At 38.8% G+C, this 16,456-nt stretch overlaps 1 protein-coding gene across 1 annotated transcript in view; it reads right to left on the reverse strand.

Moving 5' to 3' along the window:
• The window catches only part of mtbp (MDM2 binding protein), a 142,723-nt gene that overhangs the window by 81,844 nt on the left and 44,423 nt on the right, over window positions 1-16,456 (reverse strand). The window contains exons 8-12 of the mRNA XM_068032555.1: window positions 14,834-14,965; window positions 11,956-12,050; window positions 9,674-9,746; window positions 8,274-8,391; window positions 2,289-2,459 (exon numbers count right to left, since the gene is read on the reverse strand). Coding sequence (XP_067888656.1) covers window positions 2,289-2,459; window positions 8,274-8,391; window positions 9,674-9,746; window positions 11,956-12,050; window positions 14,834-14,965 — 589 coding nt within the window. The remainder of the gene's footprint in view (window positions 1-2,288; window positions 2,460-8,273; window positions 8,392-9,673; window positions 9,747-11,955; window positions 12,051-14,833; window positions 14,966-16,456) is intronic.

The raw sequence follows: 16,456 nt of genomic DNA on the forward strand, positions 1-16,456 counted from the left end.
CAAGGGGAGAGCCAACTGTGCAACAGCCCCAACAAACAAATTTCTCTGCAGCACCTGTGGAAGAGCCTGTCACTCCAGAATTGGCCTTTATAGCCACTCCAGGCGCTGCTTCACAAACCACTGACCACCTCCAGGCGCGTATCCATTGTCTCTCGAGATAAGGAGGCCCAAAAGAATTGCTGTTAAAAACCCCAGAAAGTTACACCTCGTCAATAAGAGCTTTTAACAGTGTGCTAATTCATAATTACTGCTGAAAAACTTTTTTGTCCCTAGAAAACTAATTGTATCTGTGTATCAAATGCTTCCATTATGATAAAAATTTCATAGGTTCCTTTCTCCTATAACAATTTTTTTTTTTTTAAAAAGAGATTGTTAATGACATTTTAGCTTCTGATGTGTATGTTCCAATCTTTATTTCGCTCTTTAAAATTTATAAAAAATGAAGGATAATCAGTTAATTTTACTTCTGGGTTTTCTGACATACATACGAACTAGGAGGTGTAGGCCATTCAGCCCCTCGGACCTGCTCCGCCATTCCATAAGATCATGGCTGATCGGTTTGTGGACTCAACTCTACTTTCCTGCGTACCCCCGATACCCTTTGACTCCCTTGTTTGTCAAAAATCTGTCTACCTCTGCCTTAAAAAAAATCAATGATGCTCCCTCCACCACTCTCCGGGGAAGACAGTTCCAGATTTACAACCCGCAGAGAAAAATTTTTCCTCATCTTTGTCCTAAATGGGAGACCCTTCATTTTTAAACTGTGCCTGCTAGTTTTAGTATCTCCCGCAAGATGAAACATCCTTTCCACATCCACCCAGTCAAGTCCTCTCAGGATCTTATATGTTACAATTAGATCATCTCTCCTCCTTCTAAACTCCAATGAATACAGACTCAACCTGTCCAACTTTTCCTTACAAGATAACCCCCTTATCCCAGGAATCAGTCAAGTGACCCTTCTCTGAACTGCTTCCAATGCAATTATATCCTTTCTTAAGTAAGACGACCAAAACTGCACATAATACTCTAGATGTGGTCTCACCAATGTCCTGTACAACTGTAGAAAAACATCTCTACTTTTATATTCCATTCCCCTTGCAAGAAATGACAACATTGCATTTGCCCTCTTAGTCACTGATTGTAAGAATACTTCGGTGTGATCGGCTGTTTACCTTGCTTGATGGCATCACTGTTGCTGGGCGCCTGGAAACCCCCTTGACTTGGTGCCAGCTTTAAACAGATGTTGGGAAAGGAGAAATCCACACCACAGAGATTGCTAGGTCTTTGTGGGCAGCTTTCTTCGAGGTGAGTGGTGAACATCCCTTCACCCTGAACGCAAAATCCATGCCAATATGCTTATAATCTCTTTCAAGCAAAAAGTTCTACTGGTTATGTTATAAGCCATTTGTCACAGCAAAGTAGAGCCAAATGAATAGAAGTTGTAATACAAAAGGAGTTATTTCAGTTCTGTTTTCATTATATTGTGATCATAGAGCATTCAAAAGTTCCTCCTAACGTAGGTTCCACATTCATAGTTGCAACTGTGAATTAGAAGGAATTGGCTGCCTATGTTACACTTCAAAATTACATTTCAAAAGTACCTCAATGGCTGTGAAGCATTCATGCCCCGAGGCATGAAGGGCTCACTAGAAATTAAAGTTGAAAGGCAACAAGTAAATGCCACTTCTTTCCTCTTTTCCTTAATTGCAATAACTACTTAAGTATGATATTTTTGGAAAGCTAAAGGTTTACAAAAAGTGAAATAATCCTCTGGGCTGTAATGATCACCTAAGGTGGCATTAGCATGTCACAAAATTGTAATAACACAATTTCCTCCAGATGGAGATTTATATTTTTCATTTGCAATCGAGATTGAACAACAAATACTTCTGAATCAGGAACTATCAGTGCATATGTTGACAACTGCCCAAAGTAATAGCCAGCTACATTCAGTTTTCCCACAGAAGACTGACATTTATTCCCTATTTCACTAACCAACTTATGTGACCAAGAATGGGATTTTTGCTGCTTATTATGAAGGCAGCAAATAGCCTCCTCAAAAGCTATCTTTTGGATGTTATTTTGGTCATCTCTAACTATTTCACTACTGCTCAATATCCTTAAACTCCCACATTAAGTACCTTGGTGGGGGTTGGGCAGTGGGTGGGAGATGAGGGCATTTCAGTACATTAAAAGCACGACAAAACAAAATGCCAATCATTGGTGTAACATTCGCATTTAATTTGTTATTTAAAGAAAAAGATTTTGGCTACTTGCATCATGTTCACCTTCTTTGTCTTCAGCTCTTTCTTCCAACATTCCATTTACTATGGCTACAGCAGCGGCTCCATTTATCTGATTGGCTGAATGGATCAGGATTCCCTTACAGCCACCTCGACAGTTGCTTTGAACCAACAGGTAGTAGTTGCAAATCTCTCCTTTCATCTCAATCTCTGGAACTGGAAACAAACAAGGGTTTAAAGCACACCGAAGGGGAAAGCTACAAAAAAAGCCATTAATAACATGCTAAAAATTACATTATTTGACAAAAGGTGAAGAATAAAACTGATATCATGAACCTGACTGTGATGTATAATCTAGCAGACTTTATGCTAGGAATAAACTAGCTGTTTTAAAATAGTGCAAGGTTCCCTAGTTTAGTATAAAATAAGCCACCATCATTAGGACCAGGTAAAAGAGGCATTTTCCCATGATCAGTATATCTATGATATTCACAACCAATGACTATTATTACACGGAAGTGAATTCTTCATTTGGTCAGTGGCCGTATACAAAGAGGAAAAAAATGAAATGAATGCAAGCAATTTGGGTTGAAAACAAACAGTACAAAAAACTTAAATCTAGAATTTAACTGTGGTCAAAAAAAATTAAAATTAAGGCTTTCCTTTCATCTGGTTGTCTAGTGATCACGTTAATTGTTTAGAGATAATTTTTTTTTAAAAATGAAGTTAACTTCACCCTCACTTCGATCCACTAAAACAAAGTCCACAGTTCGGTAGCTCCTGCAGCCTGAGCGAGCCTTTCACATTTCCAGTCCGTGATCTCCACTCAAGTCATTCACTCAATAGCTTCATTAAAAAGGTTTATGAGCCCCTCCCCCCACAAAGTTTGGGCTATTGCTGTTATGGGGCAGTCTAGGGACTGGGGAGAAGTTCTAGATTGGAGTCTCCTCCTCCTTCTTCTTCCCATGGCAGGGCCCCATATTTGGCTAAGGCAACCCAGCATGGGTCTCGTAAGCCTATGTGTCAATACATCGCTGATTAACATCGGCCAAATGGGCAGACAGGATTTAAACTTTTTGTGCTGTCCTGCCCTGGACGGCCCCACAATGCTACAGAGTCAAGATCTCCTGGCAATATGCTGGTTTTTAGTATAATCACTGCCAGCTGATCAGTTGTCTCTGACCTGTGAGCACATATGAGGCACTTAGCATGCAAGTACAATACACTTAGCTATATTAGATGTACAAAATCCAAAAACAGGAAAACAGGGGTTTTATGCTAGGTTACTTTCTGGATGATAATAATAGCATCAGTAATGAAACAAACTTGAAAGTGATGGATGCAGTAATTATACCAATTAAATGTGATTACAATCAAGATTAACAGATTAAAAAGTTTAAATCGTCAGATTAATCGGATTATTTTTTTAAATAACTTGACAGCTCTAAAACAACATAATTAACACCAGGCTACTACTCCGCAAATGATAAAGGATTAAGCAATTAAATGTGTATAAAGTTTAGCAAGTAGTCAACTGCACAATGATCTCTGCACTGTCAAAATTGAGCTCCTAAATGGTTTGGTGGGCAAGTACACCATACAGCATGTACAGTTCACATACTGATCTGTGCTGAGATTGCTGATCTTGCCCAGTGCCACAGTGATACACTACAATTGGCCAAAGTACGTAGGGACTATTTTTTTTAATTCATTGGATGTGGGCGTCGCAGGCCAGGCCAGCATTTATTGCCCATCCCTAATTGCTCTTGAACTGAGTGGCTTGCTAGGCCATTTCGAGGGCATGTAAGAGTCAACCACATTGCTGTGGATCTGGAGTCACATGTACGCCATACCAGGTAAGGACAGCAGATTTCCTTCCCTAAAGGACATTAGTGAACCAGATGGGTTTTTACAACAAATCGACAATGGTTTCATGGCCATCATTAGACTAGCTTTTTAATTCCAGATTTATTAATTGAATTCAAATTCCACCTTCTGCTGTGGTGGGATTCGAACCCATGTCCCCAGAGCAATACCTGGGTCTCTGGGTTACTAGTCCAGTGACAATACCAGTACGCCACTGCCTCCCATTACTGCAGTATTGTTTAGGGATTTGAAAATTACGATCTTTCAGAAACTTTAAAACTCCAGAACTCATCAAAATAATGGGATTACTAGATAAAGAGACAAATGAAATAAGTTGCTAGGTTAATTTTTTGATTGGAACTTTATGTGTATCACATCTTATTTCAAAATGTAACATGATTCGACTGTTTTACATTGACAAGATTCAGCCAAACAATTACAGGAAAATCCAAGACTGAAAAAAAAACAAGCTTGGGCAGTCTTGAAAAAATCCTATTAGGTACAAGCCGACATCATAAAACTACGCATAAAATTTTTTTACCAATTGCCACTCCCATTTGGACTGTTACAGTAGGGACTTCAGTCAAGGAACAATGCTGAGGCATGGTAGAGCTTTATGCTGTATTATATACTACAGCATGCACGATGAGAGAGTAATTAATGCTGTCACTAGGTGTTAACATCCTTAATGGACCTCAAACCCCAAGTATTACGGTTAGAACTTTATTTTAAATCAGTGGACAATTTGAAAGTTTATTTCTGAACAGCTGTTAGTGGTATCTTCAGAAAGAAAATGTCTACAATTCAAACGTCATGTATAGTTAGATTTTCTGTCTGGAATGCAACATTTATTTAAAGCACTATACATTGACTCCCCTTCTCTCCAACCCAAAACATAGGCCAGGATTTTGTTAAGGTCCCAACATTGAACTCCGTGGTGGGGGGCCGGAAGATCACATCGGCCCGCCAGGGAGAAGGGTTGAATTCAGTGGGGGGGGGGCGCGGCAGAGGTGAAAGGTATCAACTCTGCACTTAGTGCAGTTGGGATGGAAAAGGGTCAATCTAGGCTTTTCTGGTGTAGGTTGGGGGGTGGGGGGGGGGGGGGACAGTCAAATAGTTTGGGGAGGGCGGTCAAACTTTATTTTTTGTTGCAGTTGTTTGGCGGGGGCGGTGGGTAACAACTTTTATCTGTCACTGCAGGCCGGCAGCCTTTTAAAAATGGCACCAGTGCCCGTACAGAGGCAGCTGATGCTATCGCACAGCCCGCCCCCACCACCTAATTGGGGCGGGGGGGGCCGCCGCGCACTAGATGATGGTGGCATGGCGCCGCGCAGCCCGTTGCGCCCGCTGCCACTCCCGGCGATGGGAGGGTAAAAGTCAGCCCATGATCTTGATTAGGAGCACCTCATAAGGGTTTTTAGTAGCTGAATTAAAATGAAGAGCTAAGAATCACAAAAAGGTCAAGGGCTCTTCAGAATGTGATGAGTTTGTGAAGATATGAACAGCCAGGAATGCTTATTTGCAACGGTTACATGAAAATTCACAGAACAATGAACTATTGGTGCTGTTATCTATCTCAATGCTTTAAAACCAGAATGTACACCATTTAAAATGCAATTTAATTTCTATTAACACATCTGAAGCTTCCTGCCCTTCCAGAACATCAAGATATAAAAGAGGAAATCAATTTTCTGATTCAGCATTGTGACAAGTATTGCAGTGTTCTGTTTATACGTGATAAAGGAATTGGCAAAACTAATCACAGGGACAAAATTTAAAAGGCAAAAGCAGAATTCTATACGAAAAATAATCTGTGTACATTATATTTAAGAAGAAAGCTAATGGCTTATTCCTTCCAAAATATAAATCATATTTACAGGTAACATGTAGGTCAGTTAATTTCTGAAGGTGTGCAGTTACAATAACTTTCTATGCTATTTCAAGTTACACAGTAAACCTAATGCACAGCAGACTCAACTGACTTTATTACTGACGACAGCACAATCTATTACAGTTGCCCAAGACATAAGAGTAACTGGTTATAATACATAAAGGACTGCTTTCTGCAGGATCTTAATAAAATAGTTCGAACTTTCTGTACTAAAATGATCTTGCAATGATTTGTAGGGTGACTTGGTTAGAACAAGAAAAAAAAAAATTAAATCACTACACCTAGCATCCATTGAGAATTTACCAGAGTTCTGCTCAGTCCCAATTTGAGTGCAGAACTCATGCTTGACTACAACAAGCAGTCTGAATATAGCAGAACTCAATTCTTTGTGGCCAGTTGCGTGGCTCCCATTTGTTAGACAAGGGTGGATATTTACCACTGACTTCGACTGGAAGTTATTCCAGATTGCAAAAATTGGCAAAGACAGGTGATAATTCCACCAGGTTCCAGCGCACTTACTGCACACCAATTTCCACAAGTGACCAATGGTGGGCAATGGATATTTAAAATGAATCTCATCAAGATTAACAAACCTTGTACAAAGCCCCTCCATTTAAAAAGTTGTTAAAAAAATGTTCTAGTCTCTTACTGCTTTAAAACTAGTGTGAACCCAGCAGATTTTCACAATCTGTCAGTTTACAACATCAAATATGCAAGCATTATTTGAAAATGCTATATTTGTAAATAGGCTCGTGTTGCACTTAATCAAGATTTTTTGTGTTTGAGTACATTACACTTAGATTAGGAAGCTGCTGTGTCATGCGATCATTTGCTGAACAACTTGCATTTATATACAGCCTTCAAAATAGGAAAATGTCCCAAGGCGCTTCACAGAAGCATTATCAAACAAGATTTGCCACTGAGCCACATAAGGAGATATTAGGACAGGTGACCAAAAGCTTGATCAAAGAGGCCGGTTTTAAGGAGCATCTTAAAAGGAGAAAAGAGTCGGAGAGGCAGAGAGGTGTATGGATGGAATTCCAGAGCTTAATGCTTAGGCAGCTGAAGGCACGGCCGCCAATGGTGGAATGATTAAAATCAGAGATGTACAAGAGACTAGAATTGAGAAGCACAGGTATCTCAAAGGGTTGTAGCATTGGAGGCGGTTACAGAGATAGGGAGGCATGAGGCCACGGAGGGATTTGAAAACAAGGATGAGAATTTTTAAACCGATTAGAATCCAATGTAGGTCAGCGAGCGCAGAGATGACGGTGAATGGGACTAGTTAGGATACGGTCATCATACCACCAGCCAGGTTTCCGCCAAGGTTATGATGTCGACGCAATCATCTACAATAAGATCAGATTACAAACGCCTTGCTCACAAGTGAATGGACATACTGGAGGGAGATGCAGAGAGGCGGTGATAGTTTATCCATTGGCAGAGTCCAAAGGGCCAGTATTGGGAAGGGTGAGTGGGATGGGAAGGAGATGAGAAAGATTAATTCTAGTGGGCGCACTGGGCAGGAAGGTCAGCAAAGAGCCAGACGGGGCAGTTGTGGTTGCTACTTGTAAGGAGGTAGCAACGTGTACCTCAATGGACCCTGCGGAAGATGCCAAAAGAGGCACAGAGGGAAGCTGTAGGATTATCTTGGAAAGAGTCAAGTTTAGGGCTCCAGCAGGGGAGTAGGAAGGTTGAGGAGTGCTGAAGGGTTGGAGTAATTCAATTCCAGAGGCAAAACTTAAAATTGCCTGCACTGGAGGAAACAACATAGGAACAGCAGCAGGCCAACCAACCTCCTGAGTCAATAAAAGCAGATGCTGCCAGACCTGCTGAGTGATTCCAGCATTTCTTGTTTTTACCTCTTGAGTCTGTTCTGCCATTCATTTAGATCATGAATTATCTACATCTTAACTCTATCTAACTGCTTTGGTTCCATAATCCTTAATAGCCTGGCCTAACAAAATAACATATTACATGTAAAATACTGAATCCATGGTTACAATCTAACCCAATTATGAAACATACAAGATAAGACTGCTAACTGTTCATCTTTCACTTTTCAAAAAATTAAGCTCTGCTTTTGTAAGTAAAATAGGCAACATTGCTTTTCAGCATATAACCGGAGACAGTAATAGCAAATACAGAGACAAAACATCTGGAATCAAACTAGTTGAGTGAAAATTTAACTCAGTTCTGACGTAGACTCGTTCAAATTGTTACAGGTATAAAAGGAACTTTCCTCTTGCAAAAAGACAGCTTTACAAACCCACCATTAATGCATTTTGGCTTCTTTGCCATATATTCTTTCCATTTCCGTGTACTGTACTGGTTAGCTGGTGGAATCAGCATGGTGCTTACTGTACAAGATAGGTTAAAAAGCGCTCCGACCTGGAAGAATCAGGAAGAAAATTGATTTAAGCTGTGGTTTGATCATTCCAAATCATTTACAATACAAATGGCTGACTGGGTATGAACAATAAGTCAATTCAGATTATTAGCAAACATACTTGCACTAATATTTTTGAATAGGGGTGTTGGCGAGGGTGGGGGGGGGGGGGGAAAGGAAAGAACTACATTATACAGAGGCACATGATGGGACTTAACACTTATTCTACAAGAATGAACATGGTAGAAGAGGTTTTCACAATAGAGTTATTATACTGTAATGCTGCCACACGGGTGTTGGTGAGCTCAGTGTGGAGGCAAGCACACAAAATATTGACCATGGAAAAGCATTAATAGCAGTCAACTTTAAAAAACAGCACTATGGCTGTATTTGGACTCAGGTTTTACATAGGGGAAGGGACAGGAACCAGCAGAAGGTCCACAACAAACATTGATAGCAGAAGGCAACAACTAGGTAGAAGTAAGGAGATGTTATACAAGAGGAAAGAATTAGCTGAAAACTGGCAGAAATAACAGTGCCAAACTGGCTTCAGGTGCTGGTAATGATGTGGGTGCTTCAAATATGGAAATGATTGAGGGTAAAACTAACAGAAGTACACAGTAATGGTTGTAGGAGAATTTGTGAATTGCCAATTCTCTGATAAGAGCCAAGCTAATGGGATGGTGATCTGCACATTGCAGAAAAGGATGTGGACATTCATGAGAGCTACAAATAAATCTTAGAATAAACTGTTACTGCACACACAATCAGGTCTACTGAATGCTGAAAACATATCCAGCTTCAAAGTAGTTATGAAATCTGATAACAGGATATTATCAAGTTTGTAACAAAAATGGAACCACGGGCTGCTTTTGCCATGTCAAAAAGTTATGCTGCATAATCTTTTATTCGAATGGGTGGGTAAGAGGAGTGAAAGACGATCCAGAAGCCAGATTTACCTCTTGATTACAACTTTAAATATGCAAGCATTGAAATCTTTCTCATCCATACTGGGGCACATTAACTACTTGTTCTGTCCCTGAAGCTGGGAGGTTTGAATATTTTAATTTCAGTTTCATCAGACATAAAAGGAGGTTCTCCCATCAAATCATGTTTCCAAGGTGAACAGGTCTCTCGGCTATTATCACACCCCTCAATAGATATTACAGTACGGGAAGCAGAAACAAGTAGGACAGACATGCCACCTGCTCCATTATTTAAGGCTAAAATGTTTTCCAAAACTTTGTTTGGAAGTTTAACCTTGAGAAGACAGCAAGAACATACCTTCCCTTGTAGAGAAGAAAGTTGGTTCAGAAGAAGCTTCGATTTGCCTTGGACATCACTTCTTGATAAACTGCTGTGCAATTTAATCAAGGTACTCAACACATTAAAGACAAGATAACATTCATCACTGAAGCCTCATAACATAATAGAGAACATGGAGGATGTTTCCCCAATGAAATACAAAAACAGATTAAAAAGTGAAAGCAAGTCCTTGTTCAGGCTATAAAGGTTAAAAATTCACTCACATCCTATTGCAATTTTAAAATTAATCATACATTGCTGCATTTCAATGGCCATTTTATGGGGAAAAACAAACACTCTTAAGCCCTGCAAATAGTATTGCCTACAAGTCTTTCAGTTATAAATTCAAGTTTCTTCTTTCTTTATAGCTGTGCCACGAAATTATTTATATGACTGAAGAGCTTTATCCAGATTAAATTCTCATTTCTAAAAAGCAGAATAAACCTTATGTTTTTATTTATATTAATTGTTAATATTTGGCAGGTATAAATCATAGATTTCAGCATGCATAAACTGGTCATTACAGTATCAGTCTAGTTTAAATCCCAATCACTAAATGAGTCTTTTGACATTAGGGAACATAAAGAAAAAATTGAAAAAAATCCACATTATTCACCAAGTGAAAGAAACCTCACACTTTCTTTAAGACCAGAGGAAACACAGAAGATATTTTAAAGCACCATTATTTAATATAAGGAAGAGTAAAATACCAAATCAAGCTAGATTCTCTGCAGATAATACACAAAATTCCCTTTGATCTGAGTCACTGCCCTGTCTCATTATACCAGTTGAACAAGGTTGCATTGATTAAAACTTGCCTAGAGGAAGGCAGAGGGAGGAAAAGAGAAAACAATTGAAGTTGTTCATTTACTGTCACAAAGTAATTCACAAGAAACAATGTCTGTACATCAGCTCATGTCTACAAAAGGAACAGAATTGGCTACAAAGAACGGCCTCTATTTGTAAATGCAATTGTTTATATTGCTTTGCTGTAGAGGATTTTTAAAATATATTTGTAGAATAAAGAAATCCGTTAGTAAGATTTGGCAATGAATTTCCAACTCAAGCTAAATACCAAAAGCATAAGGGAAATGGGAGATGCAATGAAACAACAGTATTCTTTTGTTCCAAGCAATAGTGAAGTAACTGCTAATTTCATCTGACTTCCTAGCAAAACCATTATCTTTCATACTAGATGTAAACAAATAAAGTGACCTGAAATAACCTGCAACAGTTTACTTGGAGCAAGTATAAATTCAGGTTTAAGCAATTAGAAAATCTAAAAGAACTAACTTATCATGCAAAATATTTATTAATTGCTGCTTCCAGATGGAGTCCAATGTGGGGAAAGGTGAGGTCATCCACTTTGGATCAAAGTTAAATTGTAATGTTTTCTTAAATGGAGAGAGACTGGGAGCTTAAGAGCAAAGGAATTTTGGTGTTCATGTACACAAATCACTAAAAGCTGTGCACAGGTGCAAAAGTAATCAAAAAGACTAATAGAATTTTGGCCTTTATCTCAAGGGGTTTGAAAACAAAAAAGTCTTGGTCAAACTGCATCTGGAGTACTGCCTTCAGTTCTGGGCACTGCATTTTAAGAAGGCTTTACTGGCCTGGGAGGGGGTATAGTGCAGATTATGGAGACAAGTTGCCAAAACTTGGCTTGTATTCATTTGAGTTTGGAAGGCTGAGGGATGATCTAATTAAGGTCACTGAAAATTACAAAGAATTCAATAGGATAGATGCAAGTAAACAATTCCTGCTGATGGGAGAATCCAGAACGTGGGGTCATAACCTTAAATTTAGAGCTAGGCCCTTTAGGAATGAAATCAGAAATCACTTTTTCACATAAAGGGTAGTTAAGATCTAGTATTCACTCTCCTAAAAGGCTGTGGATGATGGGTGCCAACTGAAATTTTCAACACTGGGATTGATATTTTTGTTTTACTTAAAGGTATCAATGGTTACAGAGCAAAGGAGAGTAAATGTAGTCGAGGTACAGATCTGCCAGAATCTAAAAGAATGGTGCAAAAGCAGGATTAAGTGGCTGAATGATCTACCCCTGCTTCTATCTTCAATCCACTCCCTTTAAATTAAGATAATGCTGGTATGTCAATTCCCATGCAGTAAAAAAAAATCTAAAAACAATCCTGTATTTCTTCGAAGTCAAAAGGGTGAAATTGAACAAGTGAAGTTCACAAACATCAAGAAAAAACACAATGAAAAGCTATTGAAATCACAGTAGTTGAAATCAAGGATACAATTCAAACTCAATACCAGATAAGAAGTAGGAGGGAAGGTCTGACAGCGCCACCAACTGCACAAAACCCAACACTGGCTTAAAATAATAGAAAACCTAAAAAATAAAAGAAATACAATTAGTTACAAGTCAGTTTTAACTAACATATATAAACATCAGGATGTAAAAACAAGAAATGCTGAAAATACTCAGCAGGTCTGGCAGCATCTGTGGAGAGTGAAGCAGAGTTAACGTTTCAGGTCAGTGACCCTTCATCAGAACTAGCAAATGTTAGAAATCTAATAGGTTTTAAGCAAATAAAGTGTAGGTGGGGTAAGAGATAACAGAAGAAAAGGTGTTGATAGGACAGAGGGTCACAGAGAATAACTAACCAGGAGGTCACGGAGTAAAAGCAAATGGTATGTTAATGGTATGCTAAAAGACAAGGCGTTAGTGCAGAGAGGGTGTTAATTGACAGAAAAATGAACAGCCCTGGCCCAAAGCACAAACATGGGTAGGTACATGGTAAAAAAATTAATGATGAAACAAACTGAAATAAAATAAATAAAAAATAAACAACAAAATAAAAAGGGGGTTCCCCATCATGCACAGACATTATTGAACTCAATGTTTAGTCCGGCAAGCTGTAGCGTGCCTAATCGGTAAATGAGATGCTGTTCCTCGAGCTTGCGTTAATGATCACTGGAACACTGCAGCGAGCCCAGGACAGATATGTGGGATTGAGAGCAGGTGGGTGTGTTAAAATGGCAAGCAACTGGAAGCTCGGAGTCTTGCTTTCAGACTGAGCGGAGGTGTTCTGCAAAGTGATCACACAATCTGCGTTTGGTCTCCCCAATGTAGAGACCACCACAATTAGCACCCTCTCTGCACTAACGCTTTGTCTTTCAGCACACCATTAACATACCGTTTGCCTTTGTCCCATGACCTTCTGGTCAGCTGTTCTGTGACCCTCTGTCCTATCAACACGTTGCCTTTTGTTATCTCTTGCCCCACCCCTGCTTTATTTGCTTAAAACCTATTACATTACTAACATTTGTCAGTTCTGATGAAGGGTCACTGACCTGAAACGTTAACTCTGCTTCTCTCTCCACAGATGCTGCCAGACCTGTTGAGTATTTCCAGCATTTCTTGTTTTTATTTCAGATTTCCAGCATCTGCAGTATTTTGCTTTTATTATAACAAAAGGCAAGGAGTTGATAAGACAGAGGGTCACAGAGAATAACTGACCAAAAGGTCATGGAACAAAGGCAAATGGTATTAATGGTGTGCTGAAAGACAAAGAGCTCTCATGCCCACATATCTGTCCTGGGGGTGCTGCAGTGTTCCAGTGAACATCAACTCAAGCTCAAAGAGCAGCATCTCATTTACCGATTAGGAATGCCACTGCATGTCGGACTGAACATAGAGTTCAATAATTTCAGAGCATGATGGGCCCCGCTTTTCATTTTTATTTATTTATTTTATTTCAGTTAGTTTCATCATTCATTTTTTTTTTTTACTATGTACCTACCCACTGTTTTTTTCATGTTTGCGCTTTGAGCCAGGGCTGTTCATTTTTCTGTCAATTAACACCCTCTCTGCATTAACGCCTTATCTTTCAGCTCATCATTAACAAACCATTTACCTTTGCTCCATGACCTTCTGGTCAGTTATTCTCTGTGACCCTCTGTCCTATCAACACCTTGCCTTTTGTTATCTCTTGCCCCACCCCCACTTTATTTTCTTAAAACCTACTACATTTCTAATATTTGCCAGTTCTGATGAAGGGTTACTGACCTGAAACTTAAACTCTGCTTCTCTCTCCACAGATGCCGTCAGACCTGCTGAGTATTTCCAGCATTTCTTGTTTTTATTTCAGATTTCCAGCATCTGCAGGATTTTGCTTTCATTATAAACATCAGGATGTTTTCACTAAATGGAATACTTACAAGTAAACTCCATATATTTTATTAAGTAAACCCACAAATTCTGTTTAAAGAACATAGACAGTTTGTTGTCTATGATGCAGATCCTTGCCAAATAGTATTTGGCTGGTTTTCAACATTGTAAATTCAATCAAAATCACTTTTGTTAGTTGCAATCTGTACAGCTGCTCATATATCTCAAAACTGTATTAAATTAGGAGCCACGATCAACTTTATTCTTTAAAAATGGAAAGAGAATACATAATGCAGAATGTTGAAAGCAATTTTATTGCAAGTCCAAATAATTCACAAGTGATGAAGTCATGACTGAGTTAATATTTTCCTGCCTCATTGGATATTGCTTATACTTCAGTAAATATGCAATCATGTCAACTGTTACTTTTCTAAGTTAAACATTGAAGACATTACAGTTCCTTTTAAATGAGGTCATGATGAGGAAGCTCCTTGTGACAGGGCAGAGGTTAATATAACACTATGATGGTTTGTACCCCAGACTCCGTATTATAAGGACTTCACTGGCAGTGGGATAAACCAAGCATTCCAGATACTATACAGCATAAAATATCCATTAAAATATATTGAACTGAATTTCATTGGCAGATTAAATAAATTCTTTCACATTTCTCAAAGTCATGCAAGTTATTTCTCACTACTTCTGAAAGATGCAAATTAAAGTCCTCTGAAAACAATTTAGCTGCAAATCCATACATGTGGCTGAGACACAGATTTAGACATTTTATTTAGTTTCAGGATAAACAGTTAAGGAATTTTTTTTCCCTGAAATTTTGATGACATTAGTTTTGGCAATTAGTGTGAGCACACTCCACTCAAAGAACGTATTAAAAGTTGGCGATTACTGGATTATCTAGACACATTGTCTAGACAAATGCCTACCCATCAGCATTTGTTATGTCCAATACAAGATCGTAATCAAAAAAGAAGAAACAAGTTCACCTCTCTCATTGCGTTTGTTCTAGACGCTGTAGATGCATTTTCAGTCAAAACCCAGGAGCTGATTAAATGACTCCAAGATTTTTGAGTATCGGCTCTCAAGCAGAATCCTGGAAATGTGACCTCAGAAGCAAACTAGGGAAACATGAAAAAGTGAAAATGTTTATGTTACAATGCACAAGTTATTCGTTGCTTTCATTCTCAGCAGCCTGCCTCAAACTTGCAAAGCACATCAGGTGTTCAGAAAGCAAAACAAAAAGGCATGCAGGAATAATCTCACTACTACGTTAAACAAAATCTACCAGATAAAATTTTAAAATGTTTCTACATTTGTTATGGGATGATTTCATAACTCCTCAACTGCTAGATGCTTCAAAGTTTGCATAAGAATAGGGGAGGCGGTGGCATAGTGGTAATGTCACTGGACTAACAATCCAGAGCCCAGGCTAATGCTCTGGGGACATGGGTTCGAATCCCACCATGGTAGATGGTGAAATTTGAATTCAAAAAATCTGGAATTAAAAGCTAATCTAATGGTGACCATGAAACCATTGTCAATTGTTGTAAATCTGTTACACTAATGTGGAAATGACTCCAGGCCCACAGCAATGTGGTTGACTCTTAAATGTCCTAGCAAGCCACTCAGTTCAAGGGCAATTAGGAATGGGCAATAAATCCCACAGGGGGTGTAGAAAACTAGATCAAGTTCAAGAAAGGACTTGTCCTGGAGAACAAGGTTCCCATATCTTCCATGCTTTCAGTTTGTTTCTTCTGGTTTCTTGTTGAAATTTCTGCCAATTGGACTTCTACACTGTTTCAGCAACATGATGTCTCATCCACTCAAGTTTCACATGCCAACTCACGTCAAACACCATGCTTAAAATCCATTTCCTCAAAAGGCCATGTGTGGCTTTGAATTTTTATTTAAACAGTATCAATTCTAAATGCTGACGTAGAACTATTCTCGCTTCTCCTCAGATGCAAAGCAGACATCCTCAGCCACATAGCCAAGAACAAAAGATTCCACACCAGTTAGCATTTTACCACTTGTGCAGAGGGATACTGACTGAGATATCCAAGGTCACTCACCTATCTATGCGGTGAAACACAAAGGTGCAGGGAAGGAAAAATGGAGCCAAAAGAAAAGGTTTAACTAAAATACATAAATGCATGACAAAATTTCAGAAGGTTAAAAAGGACAAATAATTCAAACTTGAAACGGAGGCCACCAAGTAGCATGAAAATTGTTTTCATCTCTCCATTAAAGGTTTAAAAAGAAAATTGAAAAACACAAAGATTTTCTGATTTATGAAAAGGTTATCATGTACCAAATAGATTACAATAATAACTTGCATTTATAAAGAACCTTTAACATTGTAAAACATCCCAAGACACTTGACAGAGGTTGGCATACAAAATTTGACACTGAGCCACATAAACAGATATGAGGACAGCTGACCAAAGGCTCAGGTCAAAGAATTAGGTATTAAGCAGGAGAGCGAAGTACAGAGGTCTAGGAAGGAAATTATAGTAGACATTTTTAAACAATAGGCAGGTATATTTTCTAGGCAGAATTAAAGCATCAATTACCTGTCTGTAAACTGTTATGTATTGCTCCTGGACATT

This window comes from Heterodontus francisci, chromosome 5, assembly GCF_036365525.1.
Source record: "Heterodontus francisci isolate sHetFra1 chromosome 5, sHetFra1.hap1, whole genome shotgun sequence".
In the NCBI taxonomy this organism is placed as follows: domain Eukaryota; kingdom Metazoa; phylum Chordata; class Chondrichthyes; order Heterodontiformes; family Heterodontidae; genus Heterodontus; species Heterodontus francisci.